Source organism: Cyphellophora attinorum, assembly GCF_001299255.1.
Source record: "Cyphellophora attinorum strain CBS 131958 chromosome Unknown Contig6, whole genome shotgun sequence".
In the NCBI taxonomy this organism is placed as follows: Eukaryota; Fungi; Ascomycota; class Eurotiomycetes; order Chaetothyriales; family Cyphellophoraceae; genus Cyphellophora; species Cyphellophora attinorum.
Genome location: NW_017253234.1, coordinates 260,427 through 282,303, shown reverse-complemented (window position 1 = coordinate 282,303; position 21,877 = coordinate 260,427). Strand labels below are relative to the sequence as shown.

The 21,877-nt window shown below is 53.8% G+C and overlaps 6 protein-coding genes across 6 annotated transcripts; 4 read left to right on the top strand and 2 right to left on the bottom strand.

The window, feature by feature from the left end:
- Positions 1-64: 64 nt before the first annotated feature.
- Positions 65-6,995, top strand: AB675_1824 (Protein kinase rad3; the record flags this gene model as incomplete). Its single annotated transcript, XM_018141744.1, has 3 exons — positions 65-1,939; positions 1,975-6,057; positions 6,108-6,995. The coding sequence occupies 3 exons, from the start codon at positions 65-67 to the stop codon at positions 6,993-6,995; spliced, it is 6,846 nt and encodes a 2,281-aa protein (XP_018002949.1).
- Positions 6,996-7,638: 643 nt separating this feature from the next.
- Positions 7,639-10,324, bottom strand: AB675_1823 (putative UTP--glucose-1-phosphate uridylyltransferase; the record flags this gene model as incomplete). The annotated part of the gene is made up of 2 exons (XM_018141743.1): positions 7,639-8,108; positions 10,009-10,324. The coding sequence occupies 2 exons, from the start codon at positions 10,322-10,324 to the stop codon at positions 7,639-7,641; spliced, it is 786 nt and encodes a 261-aa protein (XP_018002682.1).
- Positions 10,325-12,892: 2,568 nt separating this feature from the next.
- On the top strand, positions 12,893-13,978 carry AB675_1822 (uncharacterized protein; the record flags this gene model as incomplete). Its single annotated transcript, XM_018141742.1, has 1 exon — positions 12,893-13,978. One exon carries the CDS (start codon positions 12,893-12,895, stop codon positions 13,976-13,978), a length of 1,086 nt encoding a protein of 361 aa, XP_018002816.1.
- A 1,107-nt stretch (positions 13,979-15,085) lies between these two features.
- On the top strand, positions 15,086-17,158 carry AB675_1821 (uncharacterized protein; the record flags this gene model as incomplete). Its single annotated transcript, XM_018141741.1, has 1 exon — positions 15,086-17,158. The coding sequence occupies one exon, from the start codon at positions 15,086-15,088 to the stop codon at positions 17,156-17,158; it is 2,073 nt and encodes a 690-aa protein (XP_018003069.1).
- Positions 17,159-18,565: 1,407 nt separating this feature from the next.
- On the top strand, positions 18,566-20,236 carry AB675_1820 (uncharacterized protein; the record flags this gene model as incomplete). Its single annotated transcript, XM_018141740.1, has 3 exons — positions 18,566-18,644; positions 18,688-19,050; positions 19,095-20,236. The coding sequence occupies 3 exons, from the start codon at positions 18,566-18,568 to the stop codon at positions 20,234-20,236; spliced, it is 1,584 nt and encodes a 527-aa protein (XP_018003005.1).
- Positions 20,237-20,386: 150 nt separating this feature from the next.
- On the bottom strand, positions 20,387-21,388 carry AB675_1819 (Lipase 1; the record flags this gene model as incomplete). Its single annotated transcript, XM_018141738.1, has 1 exon — positions 20,387-21,388. One exon carries the CDS (start codon positions 21,386-21,388, stop codon positions 20,387-20,389), a length of 1,002 nt encoding a protein of 333 aa, XP_018003024.1.
- Positions 21,389-21,877: the final 489 nt, after the last annotated feature.

The following is a 21,877-nucleotide window of genomic DNA, read 5'->3' as shown; positions in this document are numbered from 1 at the left end:
GACATTCGATTCTTCTGAGAACAGATGGAGATGCGGTGTTGACCGGCGAGCAGCATGATGTATGATGGCTGCAGTCAGCGCTCTGGGGATTCGAAGAGGCGATGCCTTCGATCCGCCACAATCGTCCATGCTGGCAGTACGACTTGCAAGGAATGATGAGCCGCTTCATTTGAATCAGGCTAGCTTCAACCAATTGCTGGAAGAATCACTCGGCAACGACGAGAACGACCAGCCGAATCTCGGATCCGATGTGGCCGTGAATCTCAAAGTCATCGAAATCGTCATCAAGGCTGGTGTCGATTCACACCTGCGCACCACGAATGACGATCCGTTTCGAGCAAACGGTCACCAATTGGCAGACCATACTCAATTTCTGATATGTCTGCAAGTGATCAAGACAGCAGTTGAACGCTCGCCGGGAGTCCTCTTCGCCCGCACTATCGCTTCAACGTACGGCAAAGAGGCAGGCGAGGTACCGCTCTATCTTTGGCTCCTTCCCAGGTTGATCACAGCTCTTGCGCCTTCCTCGCCCAGCGACAAGGACCTTACTGTGTCCCAACTACTTTGCACCTGTATTCAGCATGCGTCTGGCGATTTGTCGAGTTCGAACAGCACGGGTGTCGCAGACTTCCTCCTCGGCTGCATTTCCGTCCTAATCCCTTACGGCTCACGAATACTGTCACGGGGCAATGGCCCACTGCCCGATCTTGACGACGATGCCTTTAGCCAGCGTCTTTGGAGGATTCGCGCGTTCTGTCATGGACTTGCCTCCAGGTTCAATTTCAAATCCGGTCATCACCTCCTCCATGCCGCCACAGTCGTCTTAAAGATCTTGGCTGGCATGCACAAAACGCCAGACATTGCGGCACAATTCCGGAAGACTCTACAGCTGCTGCAAGACACTCTGGACGATTTGCCAGAGTTGGTATCTAATGGAGACGGCATAAGTCAACTTGCAGAGGAAGTGGACAACTTGGGTATTCAAGTTCCGGTTGAGCAGTCTTTCACCGAAACAGGTGGCGGAGACTTAGAATGGCCTGATAGTGACCGAGCCCGAAAGCGGCCCAGGCTGTCGGACACTGACCATACTGACAAGCCACTTCAGCCATCTGTTCAGCAACAAATCATGCGGAGACTCACTCTCAAGCTGACGGGCACTGCGGTCGACGATCTGGCAGGACTAAGTACAGCTGCTCTCCCAGCCTTCAAGAGCGCAAGTGAGACTCAGCAAACCAGTGCGTTGAATAAATTGGCGACAGCTCTCTGTAAGATCTGTCAAGACAACAGTTCTGCTGTCGACTGTGCAGCCTGTGATGGCGAGAGCGATATTCTCGGTGGTTCTGATCCTGCGGCGGTCGAAATCTTGAATACATTGCTGGCAATGATACCTCTTCTCAAGCGCAACTCGCGTGCGCGACTTTCCGCCATGACCGCCCTCAGACGAGTGCTCCTACACCTTCCGCCTTCCGAAAGGCTGAGCCTGAGTTCAACTGCTGGCGAGTGGACCCTTCAATGCCTCAGAAGTTCCGTGAGGGATCTAAGATTGTGTGCAATCTCTGTTCTACAAATCTATGTGATGCCTCACAAGAATTACCCGACGACTAGAGACAATCGTGTAATTGCTCTGGACTTCTTGCAGAGCCTGTGGGACACTGGAGATGCCGCTCTGCAAGAGACGGCTGTACTCTCACTGACGAGAATGGCACAAGTCACAGGGGACGAGGAACTGAACATCGTATTGCTGCGACTAGTCGAATATCTAGGCCACAACAATTCTTACATCAATGCGCTCGTCTACGAAGAGATTCAGCAACTGGCACAGCATAAGCAAATCACCACGGACGTGATGTTTCGCCCGTTCAAGCGGACGCTAGGCCTTGTCGTTGCCAAAAGCATGTCGCGAAGCCATTCATCGTTGAGCAACTCTGCTCCTTACTCGGTATGCAGCCATCTGTACTCCTGTTACTCATCGAGGAGTATGCCTTACCGTATTTGGTTTTGCAACAGCGGCGGGACATGATTGAGCAATTCGCTGCTGCACATGGCTCGTCAACTACTCTTTTCGATGTGTGTACGGCTCCCAGGAATTCCGAAGACTTCAGAAATCTCTCGGCTATACTGTCGCACCTCCTGGTACAAGGTTACCCAGACCCAGAGGAAACCATCATGAAGCTCTTGATCGGTGTCTCGGATGACTTTGCAGCAGAAGATCTTGGTGGATGGCTCAATCATGATCCAATTCAGACTGCGTGCACGTTGCTCAAATGGATGGGTGACGCAGCGGAGGGGAAGTCTTCTCGGAACTACCAAGCGCTTCAGTTGTTGGCAGCCGTTCTGCTGCGTAAGCCTGGACAGCAATCCTCATCATCCTCGCGACGCGCGGAGACCCTAGGCATCTTTCTAGAAAATCATGCCTTGGGGATCGTATCTCACTTCACCGTTCTGCTCAACGACATTCAAGAGCCAAAGATCGAGAGAAAGCGAAGCATACTTGCGCTGGGGGAGACTGTCAGGTTAGGAAAGGGCAGAATCGTAAAAGCTCTGCCACAAATATGTGGCTGTTTACGGGCAGCCCTTCCTGACAATGATCTATGTGACGCTGCCTTTAGCTCGTGGACTGTCATCATGCGGTCCCTGAAGGAGGAAGATATCATGCCACTCGTCGACCAGACAGCCGCGATCATCGTCAAACACTGGGAGCAGTTCAATTCTGCGTCGCAAAAATTGGCCCACGATGTAATCGCCGAGCTACTCAAGAACCACACAAGCATGATGCGGGAAATATTCGAGACGGTCCCATCGTTTGCTCACATACCGATGCTTAGCAAATTTGAAGGCGAGATCAAGTCACTCAAACGGCAAATGGACGAGAGACATGCGCTCAAAGCCTTTATCGACCGACTGGAAGACGAAAACGAGATCGTCGTCGAGCAAACTCTGAAGGAGCTCACTCAAGCATTGCATCAAAAGCAGACTTTCCTACATCGCTCGATACTGAGCGAGAAACCAGATCATCTCGTGGTCGATATCACCCGAGCCCTACTGGATGCATGCGTGAGGTTTCCTGCTAATACAGCAATCAGCGGATTGTGCGGTCGGTGTATAGGGACCATCGGCTGTCTCGACTCGAATAAGCACGAGAGCAATATCGACCGAAAATCGATCGTCGTCACGACAAACTTCTCCAAGACTGAGGAGACCGTGGACTTCATCATGTACTTCCTCGAGCACATCCTGGTGAAAGCGTTCCTATCAGCATCCACCACACGAGCTCAGGGCTTCCTAGGTTGGGCTATGCAGGAGCTACTAAGCCTCTGTCAAGACGAAGACAGTACAGCGTCACGCGTAAGAAGTGGCCCAAGCACCGCATACCGAAGATGGAATGACTTGCCGGAGCATATCAAGAACACGCTCGCTCCGTTTCAGACTACGAAGTACCGAGTGCAGGAAATGCGCAAGCCTGAGAAGTGTCAATACCCTTACTTCGAGCCTGGACTGGCGCATAAAGACTGGTTGCGCAGACTGGTCGCAGATTTCCTGCATCGTGCTTCTGGCAACAACGTCAAGTTGATCTACGGGGTCTGCAGTCGCATCATCCATGGTCAGGACCTGGCCATTCCGTCTTTTCTCCTGCCATACACTGTCCTCAGTCTAGTCACCAGTGGTATAGAGAGGGACCGCCAGGACGTGTTGACAGAGATATTGAATGTACTCAAGCAGCCGCTAGTTGGACACAGTCGTCGTGTACAGGAAGAAATAAAGTCATGCAGCCAGAGTGTCTTCGAAGTCCTTGACTACTTATCTACATGGCTACAGAAGCGGCGCAGGAGCTGCATGGTACCGGCTATGAAAAACGATAGCGCTGCTGCCTCTGTGATTTTACAACTAGCACAAGAGCAGATACGTTGTGTGGAACATCTCCTTGGTCAGATACCGCCTGACCTGATATCGCAGCGCGCCATTGATTGTAGATCCTACGCTCGTGCCCTCTTCCACTGGGAGCAACATGTTCGGAGTGCGGGCACAGCAGAAACTCAGGACTCCGACCTTGCTCGAATGCAAGACATTTATGCTCAGATTGACGAGCCGGACGGCATAGAGGGGCTCTCAGCGAAGATGAACTTTGTCAGCGTTGAGGGTCGCGTCCTGGAGCACAAGAAAGCTGGACGCTGGACCACTGCACAAGGCTGGTATCAGATGCATCTCACCGAGCACCCAGATGATATGGAGGCGCAGCGAAGTCTCTTGGAATGCCTTCGAGAATCTGGACAGCATCATATGCTGCTCGATCGTTATGACAATCTCCCAGACGAGCTACCAAAAGGGCAGCTGAAACCATTCGCGGTTGAAGCTGCGTGGGCGACGTTCAAGTGGAAAGAGATGTCGCATCTGGTCTCCGTTGCGCCCAACGATGACTTTTCTGGTTCTCTGGCCAAGAGCCTGCTATGTGTACGAGAAGGAAATGATGAACAGGCTTTGCATCTGCTTGAAGACATGTACAGATCGACGGCCATGGAGTTAACGCCGACTGTGATTACTTCGCTAGAGAACAGTCACGACACTTTACGCAGGCTGCACACCGTTGAAGACCTGCGGCTTCTGTGTACGGCGACAGCAGAGGATAAAGCTGAATGTCTCAAAGTCTTGCAAACACGACTTGACGTATTGGGCTCTAACGTCCGTGACAAGCACTATCTGCTTACCGTGTGGCGAGCAGCGATGAAGATCCGTTCAGACATCTTCAGCGAAAGCGACATTGCATCGACATGGCTCACGAGTGCTCGTCTAGCACGCAAAGCCAGAGCATCCACACAAGCGTTCGATGCCGTACTCGCAGCGACGGCGTTGGGGGACAAATCCGCATCCATTGAGGAGGCAAAGCTCATCTGGCAGGACGGCCAACCGCGGAAGGCTATACAGATGCTTGAGGGTGCCATAACGTCAGGAGCTTTCACTGCGCACAACTACATGACTGAAGACGGATCAGTCAGTCTGACGACGGAGCAGCAGAACTATCAGAATGAGCTCACGGCCAAGGCATATCTACTGAAAGGCAAATGGCTTGACAGAGCCGGTCAAACCTCGTCCGATCAGATCAAGAACACCTTCCGCAAATCAACCGAGAACTTCCGCAAGTGGGAAAAGGGCTGGTACTACCTTGGGCGGCATTACAATAAGCTTCTGGACTCTCAGAAGATGATGCCACCAGGCAAAGAGTCTCAACCCTATCTCACTGGTGAGTTGGCTAAATTGGTGATCGAGAACTACATGCGCTCCTTGATGAATGGGAGCAAGTTCATCTTTCAGACATTGCCGAAAGTCCTCACTTTGTGGTTCGAACTAGTCGCCGGCGCAGATATCCCGGCAGATCCGCGTCGCGGAAACGACAAGTTCCTTCAGCACAACAACGCGCAGCGGAGGAAGGTCATCGAGGAGTGTAACAAATATATCCAGAAATATGTTGACCGCATTCAAGCTGCAGTGTTGTACACGATTCTACCACAAGTCACAGCTCGGATCTGTCATACTAACACTGCGGTCTACACCATACTGACAAGCATCGTGGTCAAGATCGTGCGGGCGTATCCTCATCAAGCGTTGTGGTCGCTCCTGGCGGTGTCAAAATCACAGTCGAAGGATCGTCAAAGTCGAGGGCTGACAATCATCTCCAAAGTCGTTGAGGCACAGAAGAAGCAGAGCTCGACCGCTGCTACGCCGTCCGAGCTACGGAGTCTCATCACCAGTGGCCAGCGATTCGCAGACGAATTGCTGCGGATCTCAGAGTACCCGCTCGAAGCGAAGACTAGCAGAGTTAGCCTGGCGAAAGACATGGGCTTCAACCACAAGATCGCCCCTGTACGACTCGTCGTCCCCTGCGAGTCGTGTCTGACTGGCGCAATTCCCTCATCCTACGACAGCGCCTACCTCAAGACCTTCAGAGCCTTCGACAAGGACGCAGTAACGATCCACTCCTTCCTCGACGAAGCACTCGTCCTTTCCTCCCTCCAGAAACCCCGCAAGCTGACCATCCGCGGCTCCAACGGCCAACTCTACGGCGTCCTCGCAAAGCTAAGGACGACTTACGCAAGGACCAACGCCTGATGGAGTTCAACACGATGATCAATCGCTTCCTGAAACGCGACGTCGAAGCCTCCAAACGCCGCCTCTCGATCCGCACCTACGCGGTCGTACCCCTTAACGAGGAGTGCGGCCTGATCGAGTGGGTAGACAACCTCAAAACTTACCGGGACATCATCCTCAAACTCTACAAAGACAAATCCATCACGCCCAACTACGGCGAGATCCGCACCCTGCTTGACGAATCCAGCTCCGGTGGACCCGACCGGTACCACATCTTCACCGATCGCATCCTCACGACCTTTCCGGCCGTTTTCCACGAATGGTTCGTCGAGGCCTTCCCGGACCCAGCAGCCTGGTTCGCCGCCCGCCTGCGCTACACGCGCTCCTGCAGCGTCATGAGCATCGTCGGCCACGTCCTCGGCCTCGGCGACCGCCACGGTGAGAACATCCTCTTCGAAGAAGACAACGGCTCCCTCATGCACGTCGACTTCAACTGCCTGTTCGACAAGGGGCTCACCTTCGAGAAACCCGAACACGTCCCCTTCCGCCTCACGCACAACATGGTCGACGCCATGGGCCCGCACGGCTACGAGGGCCCCTGGAGAAAGTGCTCTGAGCTGACCCTTGCGTTGCTGCGTAATAACGAGGACGCGCTGATGACGATTCTGGAAACGTTTTTGCATGACCCGACGACGGACTTCTTGGAGCGGGCGAACAGGAAGAAAAAGGCGATTCCGGGCGTTCCGAATACGCCGATGGAGGTGCAGGAGAGTGTTAGGGGGAAGGTCAGGGGCTTCTTGCCCGGAGAGAGTGTTCCGTTGAGTGTGGCCGGGTACGCGCAGGAGATGGTGCGGCAGGCGACGGATACGGGGAATTTGTGTCGGATGTATATTGGGTGGTGTGCTTTCTTTTGAAAGGGTGGGTTTGTGAGCATGTGGAATATGGGTTATGTCAGACGTTGGGCCATATATTTTCCATGCATCCAACGGCAGCATGTGGTTTTAGGAGTGATGCAGCCACCAGTAGGGAGCAGGTGTTTTCTACAAGAATCAATCCTACCATAGTAGCAGCTCCAGTGCAACAGACTTGGCCCAAGCCGGTTGACCCAACGTCTCAAGCATTTCGCGGCGCCGGTCGACAGCCTGCAGAGGCATCTTTGTGACGCCGGATGACAAGCCTTGGAGGATGGTCGCTATCGTTTAGCCTCGATCTACACAATATTCAGCTCCTGCCAGAGTCCGGCGGTAGCCGTAGACCACCGAGTAGCGTCGTTTCTGAGTTGGCCGTAGCTGGGACGTTGAGTAGAAGCGTGTACTAAAACCTTGTGACTAGGGAGAGTCGTTTCATGGGACATCTATATCCTGAAGGCAGAAAGCATGTCCCATCCGATAAAGTTGTAGACTATTTCTCACTACGACTTCAAGATGCCAGCATAGACCACCGGCAAACGTCAGAGTACCATTGGAATCGAGCATAGCGCTCGCCTCGCTTGCCCGCCATTTGCCCTGCTCACCACCCTCCTCAACGTACCGTCGCCCAAACCAGCTCCCCTATAGCCTAGCCACTACTAACAGGCGGCACAACCCCAACCTCATCCCCTCTCCTGATCACAACATCGCCATCCTCTTTTCCTTCCACTCCCCCTACCTTCGTAACACTTCCCTCGGAATCAACCTCGAAATCAACATACTCCAGATTCACCGTGATGGCACTACTGCGCAGCACTTTCTTCTTGATCCCCGGAAAGTGGGACTCTAGCGTGTTGAAGAGTTGTGGGAGGGTGGTGGGTGCGGGGAGGGAGAGAGATTCGAGGTTGTTGCAGAACGTGGAGGCGGAGGCGAAGAGGAGGAGGTTGAATGTTCCTTCTGAGGCCCCGGATGTGGTGGTGGGTGAGAGTGAGGTTGACGCTGCTGTTACTGGTATCGAAGTTGAGTCTTGAGTTGCTTTGTGTGCAGGTGCTGTTGATAAAGGCATGGTGGTGTCTGCTGCCGCGGCCATCGTTGGGCGGTCTCCGGCACCTTTCTCCCCTCAGCCGCAGTTAATTAGCGTCAAGGGTGCCTCGCGCGATGAGATCCAGTCCTCCGAGACAGGTAGGCCCGAACTTGCTATCTCTCGTAGCTATTCTGCCAAGTCCAGATTGCTTCAAGTATGTGAAAGGTTGTCCAATCTGATCGACTCAGCTGGCCCACTGTGGGTGACCAGTCGACAATCGACTTCTCTGTGGAGCACGAGCGTGGCGACGGGAGTATAGCGGTCGGATCGTGATTTTTAAATAGAGTTGTCGCTGGCTACCAGGAAATACATGCTAGTGAAGGACGACTGCAGAAAAGGACAGAGACGAAGTATACCGCTTACGTAACCGGTCGAAATTGTCGAGTCTGTCAGATCGACCAAATGGAGGAACATGATTCACGGCGTCCGCTTGTAATGATCAACCACGAGGAAGGGCAACTATTGAGATTTTACTTTGGTGAGGTATCTTATTGTGCGTATCATCAAATCTGAGGGTTCTTTTCTGTACTACAGACGCCCGCTTCTTCAGTAGAAAAAGTTATTGACCATGACACCTATCTAATACCATGAATCTCTGCCAAACCCACGACAAAGTCCTCCGTGCGAATCTGCCGGATATGATGCTCATGTGAATTGTTACACCAGTCGAATGAATATTGGGATGTCCCAGAAACAAGCTGATGCAAATTTAGTGCTCAAGGATACGCAGAGAACCCTGGACCACGCAGTTCTCGAGGATGGATCCGGGCGGGATGTCGATGGTGCTGTTCTCGGTAGCCACAATGATGACTGTGCCCTTGAGAACGATACCACGGCCAAAGTTGACATCTCCGGTGACTGTGAGATGATCAAGCTCAACGATGTTGGGGATGCTTCCAATTCGCTTCTGAAATTGAGCCACCTTCTTGAAGTCGCTGCCGAGCTTGATGAGAGGAGCTGGGCCAAAACGGCTAGGATCGATAACCAGTTGACCATGGCTGAGTGTGTAGAGGTTGGACTTGACGAGCATGAGATCGGAGCAAGTCTTGACGGGCAAGAATCGTCGACGAGGTACGTTGACACCATGTGCATTCTTGAAATGACGGATAGCCGCACCAACAGCTGTCTCGAGTTGGACGATGCTGAGATCAGCCTCACCCTTCTGGTCGGCGGGAATCGACTTCTCGTTGGGGATGATCTCCATCTCGAGCTCGTTGGCCTCAACCACACGCTTGATGGCACGGAGATTCATCCAGATGTTGTTGGTGTTGAAGTACTTGAACTTCTTGATGGACTTGAACTCGTTGACGTACTGCTTGGGAACCTGGGCAATTTCGAGCAGACGAGCCTTGCCCTCGTAGTCGATGATGGTACCACCCTTGACGTCGGCCTTTGTCTTGTCGGTCAATTCCATGATGTATTCAGCCTTGGTCTCAACCATGTGCTGCAGAATGCGGAGATCCACAACAGCGCCCAGGTTGTCGGCATTTGACAGGAAGATGATCTCGACGCCTCGCTCAAGCAGCTGGTCGAGAATTCCGGAGTTGTAGAGAGACTCAAACACGTCACCGTGTCCTGGTGGGTACCAGTCTGAGATCTTGGAAGAATATGATTTTGGTGCAGGGAGGAGAGAATCCTTGAGGACACGAGGGTATCGCGACTGGTTGAATGTGAGAATGTCGATGTTGTGGCCTTCGTACTTCTTGATGATGGATGCGGTGTCATCATCAGTATTGAATGAGTTCATGAGCACGAATGGCACGTTGACGTCGTAAGTGCGGTTGAGATACTCGATTTGTCGGACTGACAGATCGAGGAATGACATGCCATCTCTGACCTCGATGACTGACTTTGGACCAACGCAACCCATGGAAGTACCAAGACCACCGTTGAGCTTGACAACAGCAAGTTTGTTTAGGAACTCGACTGCGTCACTGTTGGGAAGTTTGTCATAGTTGACGACCTGCTCTGGTGCAGGAGGGTTGATCTTGCTCCAGTCGATTGAGTTGCCCTTGGCCTTGTCATTCAGATATCTGCGGAAGAGAGCAAAGAAGTTGTCCATCTCAGCCTCGAACCGCTTCTTCTCGGCGGGATCGTTGCAGGACTCGGCGAGGTTGTTGAGTGCATTGCGCATCTGGCTTGCAGCAACATTGGTAGAGGTGTTCTCGAAAGCCTGGTGGGTTGAAACTTTGGTCAGCGGATGGTGCATTATGACGGCTTCTGAAGTAGCTGTGGGATCAAGGGAGCCCATCGTGCAGTTTTGAAGAGTTGGACTCTGGTCGCAAGGACAATGACAAGCGAGAAGCGGGATGAGCATGAACGAATTTCATGGTAGCTCTTGCCAGCGGACTTGCAGAGGTCTTGAGGTGCTCAAATTGCAGTCAAGTCCATAGTGACTGCCGCAAGTGACGAGTGCATGGTCCGAGCGTTCGAACCCGAAACAAAGGTTTGGGTTCTGATTTTGGCTGGTCGAAAGCAGACATGAGGGGCATCGAATTTGTGCAGGAACAACAAGGGATTGCAACTCACCACATGACTTTGAGATTTGCCGTGATGCCGCTCTGCTGCTGGAGCACCGGTGCCATTGCTGGCTGCAGCTGCTGGTCGGAGGTGCGAAGGAATTGCTTTTGAAGCCATTGTGAGAGATCTGTAGTGGGGAGAAAAGCAAGTCAGTCAGAGGCTGCGGCTCGAGATATAGCAGTGAGCAGATAAAGATTTGACACCGATATGCCGGTGATCAAATACGGCAGGAGACGGAGGCGTGGCCACGGAAAGGATATCTGTTGGCCACGAAAGCCGTGAAAGCAATAGTGTGATTGATGAGGCGGTCAGGACTTACCACGGTAACGAAGGTTGAACGGTATGTGGAGATCTGGTAGTTGCGACTAGGTTGTCGATAAGAGCTCGAAGGAGTGATATGCCGAACAAGCTATTGACGCTGACACGAAAGTACAGCAGCCTCAGAATTACGTTGAAGGGAATCGAGATGAACGTGCAGTGGAAATGCAAAGTGAGCACTTTCCAATGTTTTATAAAAAGTTGTCGGCGGCGAGCAACGTGCCTGCTGCGGGGAAACTCAGAGTGCTGTTGGGACAATATTGCTCAATTTTTTCTGAGACAGGGCAACTACGACGGTATGATGCTACAAGCTCGTGCACAGGCTGACCCTACATGATTCGCTTCGTGTTGGCTTGCGCAATTGCCCCTCCTCTCATGATCTACTTAAAGGATATCTACATACGGGCAGTAATAGAGAATTTGGGCGAGCTTGGAGCCCCCACTTCGGCCCACGCGACTGCGGCTCCCTGCGTGAAGGTACCACAGTTCTACTACAAAAGCCTTGTCTCGACTCTCGAGCCCTCGACCCAAGTGGGGAGGTCGTTGATATGCTAGCATAGTACACCGATAAAACAATCGCTGAACTTGGCATCTTCGATACCACTCTTGCGATTGACAGCTGGTAGTCGCAAACATCTGCCTACGGAGATGAAGCCCGCCGCAGCTACAGACCTACAACGGTGGCTTTGATATCACCGCTGCTTCTCTTTGTCTTGGCCTACTAAACTATTTGAAGCAATCTCTTCATGGCAGAGACTCGGAATTGTGTCAAGCCACCGTGCCAATATTTGACCCTGGGTCGTGCTATATCGGAATCTCAGCTTCCTACTAGTATGCGCAGGTTTGTCTCCCTCCCGTTCTAGAATGCAGATTGATGGGTGACACCGGGACAATCCCGCATCGCGCCCAATTAAGCATGCATGGTGTTCCATGCAGTGTTCCGGACCGTAGCTATAAATGCCGCACCGTTGGGGGTTTGGGTTTAGGCGAGGAACACCGGCGAGCACGGCGAGAATTTCGCCTCTGGAAGCCCTCTAGCGAATTGCTACAGCCTTGGCTCCTGATTGCCGCTCCTCGCAACTCTACCTACCTAGGTATCCTTGACCACAAATCTGTCAGCGGGTTGTATGCCTTGCCGTGCTCACATCGACCATGATGCTACTCATCACTCCCGTCTGAGCTCTGCATTCATGATTACAGCGACTGTCAGAAGAGCCTCTGATTTCCGCACTTGCCCCCCTTTCTCCAGCTTCTCACGAGGCGGCCTTGAGCAAAAGGTCTCGCGCTCGTCCTCGTGATGAGATCTCACTCCATGCTGGTCCATGGATCGGAGATGAATGTGAGCAGCGCAGTCATCAGGATTTGTTCGATCTTCGGCAGGCAGGCGCACCATGCATTGTGTCGAGACTCGTTTTAAGGAGAGACTTCGATCGTCTATGGGAGCACCGGCCTACGGGATCTTGAACGTCCATTGCCGGGTTCTTGTCTGTCCCGGGAGTCTCATCCACGTTGCTACCTGACAGCACCACCAGCTCTGAGCATCTACTACTGGGCAGATCTCCTTATCGGCCTGCATGCTCAGGTACATGTGGACTTCGGTTATAGCAATCCCTGGGCTGAACATGCACTGTCTCGAAGTCAAGCATCTTCAAGGTAGGCTAATGTGACAACACGTGTTTAGTGGCACGCTTGCCAGCAATTTAGCCCTGGTAAGTGTGCAGTCTGCCACAGATCCTCACACACCCCTCCGGTGAGTTCAATGACTGTATGTCCTGCCCTTGACCGAACGGACATTAGGCGTGGTCAGCTTGTGTCTTGCCTTAACAAGTCACGAGTTCCAGCCATGAATATAGAAGTCCTCTTCGTCCGGCTTATCGGGGAATCGCAATAGCAGGATCAACCGTCACTGACCGTCGCACACTCCGCCAATCGTCGATGAGATCATCATAAAGGACTACCAGTCAGGAAGCTATTTGCCGAAATGAATGGCAGCGGCGCTCACATGACGAAGCCCAAAGGTGCTCTCCTTGTGGGCTCGGTCCCTCTGACCTCGAGAGAGGAAGTCTTTCGCACTGTATCTTCCGTGCTTCCCGGCCGACTGCACAGCATCCCAGACGGTGAGACTGGCGAACGACAAAGTTTCGTCTGGTGGCAAGCAGCAGCCTTCAAGGACTACCCGGACATATCATTCGCTAAGACCTTCGACAAAGATACTCTTCTCCTCTCAGACGCCGCCCTCGACAACACTCTGGCAAAGATCGAAAGGAAGGGAGGCATCAAGACTGGCTACGACGACCATGCCCTAGCATCCTACAAGTCGTTCATCGAACTCCGCGAGGAGGGCGTCATACCTAAGGATGTCAAGTTCCAAGTCTGCCTGCCAACGCCTCTGAATGCTCTCATGATGATAACACCAGCCTATCGCGTCCGGCTTGAGCCCCTCTACACAGCGGCACTGCTGAAGGCGCTCGACAACGTTCAGTCAACCATACCAGCTGACGACCTGGTAATTCAATGGGACTGCGCTCGCGAATTCGCGCTCCTGGAGGGTCTTGAAGATCCGATCCTCACGCCAGGCTTCGACGAGTCGATGGCGGAACGTGAAGGAGCTATCAGCGCCCGCATCGCGTCGCTCGTCAACGCTGTCCACCCTGACGTCGAAGTTGGTGTGCATTGCTGCTATGGCGATAGCAAACACACACATTTTATTGAGCCCAAAGACTTAAGCATAGCTGTCAGTCTGGTCAATCTGATTGCGCAGAACGTGAGCCGTCCGATCAACTATATCCACATGCCAGTACCTAAGGACATAGACAGCCAGCCATATCTGGCACCACTGTCAACTTTGGACCATTTGCTACAACAACAAAGAACGAAGGTATATCTCGGCGTCGTTCATGCAGAAGATAGTGAAGGTACGCAAGCAAGGATTGAGACCGCATCAGAGCTGCTTGGCAAGATGGGTGTGAACTTCGGACTCTCGACAGAGTGTGGGTTGGGAAGAACTCCAGGAGACCAGATTCCAGGGATCCTGAAGCTCATGCACGATAGTACGGGCCTTCTTTGAACACCTTACCTGCGGTCCCACGCCTTGATCGGATCTATACAACAGTGACAGCACGACTAGAATCCTTATCACTCTGCCATGTCCAGCATGTCTACTATGATCCCTGCAGAGCCCTGCGAAGGAAGCTGTCCTGAACTGGGATCCTGACTCGCTGAAAAGAGGTCAGGTGTCTGCAGGATGAGCAGCATAGCCGGTTTAGCATACCGGATATTCGATCAGGAGGCTGCGAATCTCAGGCAGACCGCCTCCGATCCTGTTCTCGTACCTGGTTCCATGTGTCGACAAACGTGAGACCTCTGACCCAATTTGAGGAATCCTATACCTCCCCAGATCTTTAGACTTCCAGACCACGTTGCTTCGATCGGAAGCTGTCTAGCAGCCACAGCAGCTGTGGCTGGTGAGCTGTTATGATGGCCGATTGGCCTTCCCTGAGTTGAGCGGAAGCACGCTTCCACAGAGGCAGGGTCCATCCTAGCAAAGCACGAACCCTTCTGATTCGCTTCTAGTCCTTCCGGAGCGCAGAACGTCTGGGTAAAGCTTCATAGAACAAGGGCGCGCTGTCCGGCTGAAGTCTCGTACAGGGAAACCTGTTTTTGCAACAGCGGTGATCGTCGACATAAACTACTGTACCTGGCTTGGTCGTCCCCACTTGTCCCTGTCGGCACAGCCACAGCCACATGTCCCTGCATCACTTCGTGGCGTTCACCGCCAATCGACTTTCAGCATGCTCGTCATAGCGGCTGGACGATCCAAGATCCACGGGTCCGTGCAAGGATACTACCTTGGGTCTGGACCGAGATACACCACTTCTCGCCTATGCTAACCAGTGACAATGCAGTCAGCGATAGCCATGGCGGTTGATGAACTGGAGAAGGGTCCCGAGGGCGGCAAGCACGGCTTGATGGACCTAGGTACTTACTCAAGAGTTCGAGCACTTCGTTGCAGGTTTGTACTTTTCTTCTGTTAACTCGCCACTGCTTCATTGCTCTGCTCGGCGACGAACATCCGCACTCTGCGTGGAAAGGCATGACCTGATCTAGAACGTCGGTGCCAACATTGCACACCTAGGCTTTTGCTTTCACGACACACCATTGACCTGCGTTCAAGATGTCGACCTCATCGCCCGATATAATCGACGTCCTCGTCTCTGAGGGTTACAACATCTACACCCAGGTCAGCTCCGCCCTATACCCGCAGATCAGCTCGGTCGTAGACGGTATTACCAATACTCGAACACGATCAACGACAGACGCTACGGCCACAGGCGAGTCATCCTCCCGCTCGAGCAGCTCGTCAACTTTCGCGACCTCTACCAGCAGTTCTGCATCGTCCTCAGCAAGCTCGAGCTCGTCTCGAGCCACATCTGCAGCGGCCAGTGCATCATCGGCTGCCGCCGCGGCTGCAAATCAAGGCAATGGTGGTGGCGGAGGGGACAACAAGCTTCCCATCATCCTAGGATCCGTGCTCGGTGCTCTTGCTCTGGGTCTCTTCATACTGGCTCTTCTCTTCTGCTGTCGCCGTCGAAGACGCCGTTCCCGCGCTGCATCAGCTCGCCACAGTGCTCTCAGCCCTAATGACGATGAGATCGATGGCTGGCGAGGTCATCCTCAGCATGCCAGGCGATTCAGCTCCGAAAAGACTCTCCTTGGAGCGGGAGCGATGGGAGCAGCAGGCGGAGCCATGGCTGGTCGCCATCGAGACTCCAAGGACCATGCTAGGGTCCACGAGAATCCCTTCACGCCCGTGCCGCCTCCACCTCGTAGGAGTACTCCAAACTCCCGTCCTGGGCTGACCGATGGCATGGTACCAGGCGATGATGCCTACATCACAGAGAAGGGTTCTCACAAGCCCTGGATGGGTGGCAGCCGATCACGAAGCAGCTCTGGTCACGGAAAGGATCTTGCTCTCGGTCTGGGTGGGGCTGCTGTTGGCGCAGCGGCACTGCACCACCACAATCGAAACAAGAGCGAGGCCCACGAGACCGACGCCTTGATGACCCAACCGGAAAGAGAACACACTATCAGCAGGAAGCCGGTGCGAACGAGTGGTGTTAGCAGTCCCGAGCCTTGGTCACCCGAACCGCCTCCACCAGTTCACGAGCCAGGCACTTTCGTTGCTGCCGGTAGTGACCGCCAGAGCTTCGACTCTGCTCGCAGCCGCCTCAGCCGTGATGCTACACGTGCTAATGCAGCATTTGACAACGGTTACGGCAGTCCTGAGCATGGAATCTCCAAGCCTACTGACGAGCATGGACAAGGTGGTATGGACAAAGCGGCCGCTGCTGCTGGCGTTGGAGCTCTCGGTGGCGCAGCTCTAGCCCGTCGCCATCATGACAAGCATGAATATGATATCAGCTCCGGCTCGAACACTGCGGTTGCTAGTCCAGCTATGGCTCATGCACATCCAGAGAGGAACAGTCGTATTCAGAATACACTGGATGGCGCGCACGACGATGCTCATCACAACAGTCTGGGCACGACAGCTGCAGCGGCTGGGTTGGGAGGCGTTGGCGGAGCAGCCCTGGCTCCTCCAAGTCGCAACATTGGTCGAGACAGCAAGCATGAGCCATTCGGGCACACGGCTATCTATGGTCCTGACACTTCATTTGCGTCGACGCAAGGCCTTCCCCAGTCGGCAGTGCAGAGGCATGACGTTGACGACCTTCGCACACCAGACCACCCCGTCATGAATGATCACCAAGCTCAGCATGCGATTAATACCGGCGCTGGTGCTGGAGCAGGAGGGCCTGCTTTTGCTGATCACCACGATGGCAGCAACCGCTTCTCAGGGTCTACATACCCCGGACACCCAGTGGACCGAGCACCCCACGACGACCATGTTCCTCAGCAAGGACTTGACTATCCGAACTCAGCGGATCAAGTCAGTGCACGTCACTCCAGTAGCCACCCGGGTGTAGCCTCAGCCGTCGCAGCAGCAGGTCCGGAGGTCTCGCCGGCGCCGCCATCTCACACCACCACGACAACAAGCGTGAGTCTGGCAGATCATGGATCCGCGATCCCCAAACTGGTACACTCGTCGACTCCCGAGCCCATGACTCGGACACCTCCAAGACATCCTCCACAAGCCAATACTCCGACGCCGTCGCCAACCCACCCACCGCCCAACCCCAACCACAGATCAAATTCAATGCCACCTGATGAACGAGTATCATTCTGCTGATCTTCCGACCTGTCTTTTATACATTAAGGATGCCTGTTGGTCAGGCAGTAGTGTGTGTCCCATGCACGCCGTCAGACGCCGTACAACAGTGGGAGGCGATCCGTTTGGGTTGAAGTCGTTGAATCAGAAGTGCTGTCGTCGAGGCATCCGCCGATATCTGCCAATAGGACGATCGCATGACCTCGATATCGTGCAGGAGCTACTGCGAAGAACGTGTCTCGACGCATTGGTAGACGGGCCTGGACTCATTGCTGATCTTCGACTGCAAGCGAAAGTTCTCCTAGCAGAGTGTGACAGTCCAGGCACACTGGCTCATCCTTATTTGCTGGCGATGTTGTCATGTTCGATGCCGTGCGAGCAGTTCGGTTGCACCTGCCCAACACCGTACCTGCCTGCTTGTCACATGGCGTAGACCTGATATCTTCCATATCGTTGACACTCGTTCAAGAAAACTCGTTCAAGTTGCCCTAGACACGCAGGGGTCGCGACGCAGCTCGTGTGTCGCGATAATCAACCTGTGTCAAGACGACCGGGGGCTGCGCGATGACCCAACGTTCTTACCTAACAACATGCTGTATGTTAGCGCAGCCTCAGAATTATACCTGCCTTTGACACGTTGGGCGGGTGCCCTGCTCCGCGTCATCGTGCCTGAGCGGAAGTCTGGATCACATCGCTCGCGTCGTTATATGGGGCGGTCTCCGGAACCGTACCCAGTCTGGGAGTTACTAGAACACCCGAAAGCCTTACCGCCATCACTTTCGGCATAGGATGAATGGCGTCGCAAGCTCATTATGTACGCAGACGCGAAGGCTGTCATCGCTCGCCGAAGGCACGCACCTCAAGCTCGCACGAGCTTTTCAGACAACCGCTTCCACAGCTGTTGGTATTGACCTACTGCAGACCTGTCTCCTTTCATGGTGTTGTCGACTGGCAAGAGTCAGAGCAGTGACGACAAGGACGCGTTGTCGTCGGGGTCAGCTCAAAGACGCCCACGGGAAAACATCGGCCTGCCATCCCACGTTCAACGACCAGAATTTCTCCGCGTGCTCCACGAACGCCATCGTTCTTTGCTCGAATCATCACAACACATGTCATGCTCAGGAGGGCTAAGGGCGCGGTCAATCAGCCTATTGGCCCACTGCATAATCATCGTTCCGATATGATTATCGTTGTTCTGGGTGCCCGCCACCTGGGAGAGGCGATTCAGGCGCTTTCTTCGGCGAGGATTCCCACCGAATCTGCAGGATGATATGCATGACCCCGCTCTAGGGACAGTCGATGTGTGCAAGTGATTTGCAGCAATGACTCTCAACGCTCACCTCACAAGATTTCGTCTAGGCTTTACGACATTGTGACTCGACTGTACCTGCTTGACAGGCAGAAGGCAGCACTGTAAGTACTTCACATATGGATGATGCCACCGAAAGTCAGGCCAGCACAGCGGTCGAGAAGGAGAAGTTCCCATGGCAGCAACTGGGAGTTCTAGGTTTGTTCACCACATCTTTCATTGGCTTCCGCTAACAGCACAGCGTTATGTCGACTGTCGGAACCAATTGCCTTCACTTCCATACTGGCTTACAACTACGTCTTTGTCAAGGACCTTCGACACACTGAAGCCAATGCAGCCTTCTATGCCGGCTTGCTGGTCTCAGCATTTGCACTTGCTGAGGCTAGCACGGCCATGCTATGGGGCACTATCTCAGACAAGTATGGAAGGAAACCCATTGTTCTGTCAGGTCTGGCTGGTGTCGCTCTGTCTAGCTTGATCTTCGGTGTTGCTACCGATTACTGGGTAGCACTTGCGGCAAGAGTGCTCGGCGGTCTGTTGAACGGAAATGTCAGCGTGATGCAGACAATGGTCGCCGAGATGGTTAAGGACCCAAAGCACGAGCGTGAGTATGCCTCTCGACCACCAGATCGATCTGACATTTCACAGCCCGAGCCTATAGCATGATACCTTTCATGTGGTACTTCGGCTCCATTGTCGGCTCATCCATGGGCGGCCTCCTTGCCATACCAGCCACGACCTGGTCAGGTTTGAAAGGGTCTGTGTTCGACGCCTATCCGTACCTCCTGCCGAATCTGGTGGCTGCTGTCTACATCGTCTTCTCCATTACCATCGGTATGATCTATCTGAAGGAGACTAACGAAGACGTCATTGCTCGCAAGCACAAAGACAAGGTTGTGTCGGACGAGCGAACGCCGCTCATGGGCGAGGTCACTCGCCCGTCAATTGAGATCGCTCGAGAGGACGAGCAGAAGACCGTAACTCGCCGCGTGTCCATGGCCAGTATTCAACCTCTCACTGCGGGTACAACTGTCGACATTCGCCGCCTTTCCAATATGACCACGACTTCTTCGATCAGGCCTTCACTCGCCCCACAACTCGTGCCCGAAAATGCACTTGAGGACTCCACGATCATCGAAGCGCCTGCCACCGAGAACCGCTGGAATCGTTCAATGATTTTGTTTATCGCTCAGCTAGCACTCATGTCGTACCACTCCATGGCCTTCGGCTCCCTCATGCCGGTCTACCTCCTGGATGAGCCGAGCAAGGGCATTTCAGATACGGCTCTCGATCTTCATGGTGGTCTCGGCTATACTGTCCGCGACGTCGGCGGTTTCATGTCCATCAATGGCTTCGTCGCAATGTTTGTGCAAGGTGTCATCTTTGGGCCGCTAGTTGAGCGACTTGGCGTCTGGCAGACCTTCGTCCTCCTCACCGTGCTCGCGCCCCTCTCGTACGTATTTCCACCGTTTCTGACGATGATCCCTCACGCCAAAGCACCCATCGGAATTTATGCGAATCTGAGCATACAGAACTTCTTCACCATCGTCCTCTATCCGTGCGTCTTGATTATGCTGAAAGACGCAACGCCAAGTATGACGATGCTGGGTCAGGTCAACGGCTTGGCGATGGCAGCTTGCTCGGCTGCGAGGACAGTAGCTCCGCCATTCGTGGGCTGGATATATGGCCTTGCAGGGTCAGCAGCGGGCTGGTGGAGTATCGGCATCGCGGCGTTGTTTGCGGCTGGACTGATACTTGTCATGAAAAGGCCGCTGCAGGCTCGCGACTAAGGCTCGAGATCGGACTCGGCACTCAGGGTCCATCTCTGCTGTATTCTCGCACCACAAGGCGTAAATCGGTCTGGATTGATCTCAGCATTTGCATTGCATAGACGGCGTTTAGGCGAGCCTGCTTCCGAGAAATCGACATTAGCAGTCCTCTCACTCAGAAATGGACAAGAGCATATCAGCAATCTGCTTCGCGACAGCTTCGTGACCCAACACAGTCGGATGAAACGCTCTTGTCATATTGACGAAGCCTCCAATAGGTCTTGGAAGTCGAAGAACCGTTTCCTGCCGCCGCTTGCCATTGATGTCGACTGTCGTTGACGATCGCTGCTCCTGCTCTGGTGCACCGAAAAACCACGTCTCGTCACTGATGAGCGCTTCCCATCCACCCTCCTCACAAAACCGGTGCCCTTCAAAAACAGCATCGATGTCCACATACTCTGCTCCATGCACTTCCGCATTCGCCCGGATGATATCATTCAGTAGTCGTACAACCTCATTGAACTCCCTCCTCATCGCCCTCGTCAAGAACAACTCCTCCCAACCAGCACCCGCAAAGCTGACCCCATCACACCACTCCGTGTCCTCATTGAAGAACCGTGCATAGCCTGTCACCAACAGCCTGCCTCCAACTTCATCCTTGTACCCAGCCAGCTCCCTCACGAGCTCCCCCACACCCTTCAACAGTCCCTTCCCACCTCCATCCTCGACCAGACTTCTGGCCCGCTCTAACTCCGCTACACAACCCCGACCCGGCAGCACCGGGAAGAAACGATACACGCACGCATTCAGCACCTCAAAGAATCCAACCTCGTTCCCACCCACGGTCAGCGTGAGCACATCCCACCCATCGCTCCCTCTCAATAGCAAGGGTAGCTGAGTTCGGCGCACGGAGCTGGTAGAGGCGCCGCCGCAGGGGAGGTTGAGGAAGTCGCTGGATGGGTTAATGTTTAGCTCAGGTGTTTGGGAGAGCAGTACGGGATATGCGGAGGTGAAGCGACCGCAGCCGAAGTCCGGGTGATCAGGTGGCAGGAGGGCATGGCCGGCACCGTCGCCGGCGGGATAGGAGTCCCCTAGCGCGGCGTAGGTTAGGGCAGCTGCTGAGCTGAATAGGAGGCCAAGCAGTGCAAATGTAGTGGGGATGGGTTGGTGCATGGATTTTGGGGGACGTTAGAATGTCGGCTGGAATGCTCATAGGTCGAAGACGTGAAGAGGCGTAGATGTTCAATTCATACGGCCACTCTTGGCATTTCGAATCAGTGGTGACGTTATAGAAAACCATTGGACGCTTCCGTCTCGTTTCTCACCCTCAATGAACCATTCAACTTGTCGACCCTGCCTATTCACTTGATCTTCTTTATCATGCCGCAAGTAGTGAATGCTTGCTGGCGGAGTCAGCAGAGTGACTGCTCCGCGTTTAGCCTTGGAATCGACCCTGATGAACCAGTATAAGTATGAGTCTCGCCTTCGGATTTTGTCTCTCTCTTTGCTCGTCACCAGATCGTCTAGATACACAAACACTTGCCATGCCAAGGTAGCTTCTGCTGCTGCTTGCTGAGGCGAGTTGACTCGAGGGGCCCTCGCCACTGGACGGAGGTCCCAGTTGAATGGTGATGTACGTGATCGACGGTGCAGAACTCGATA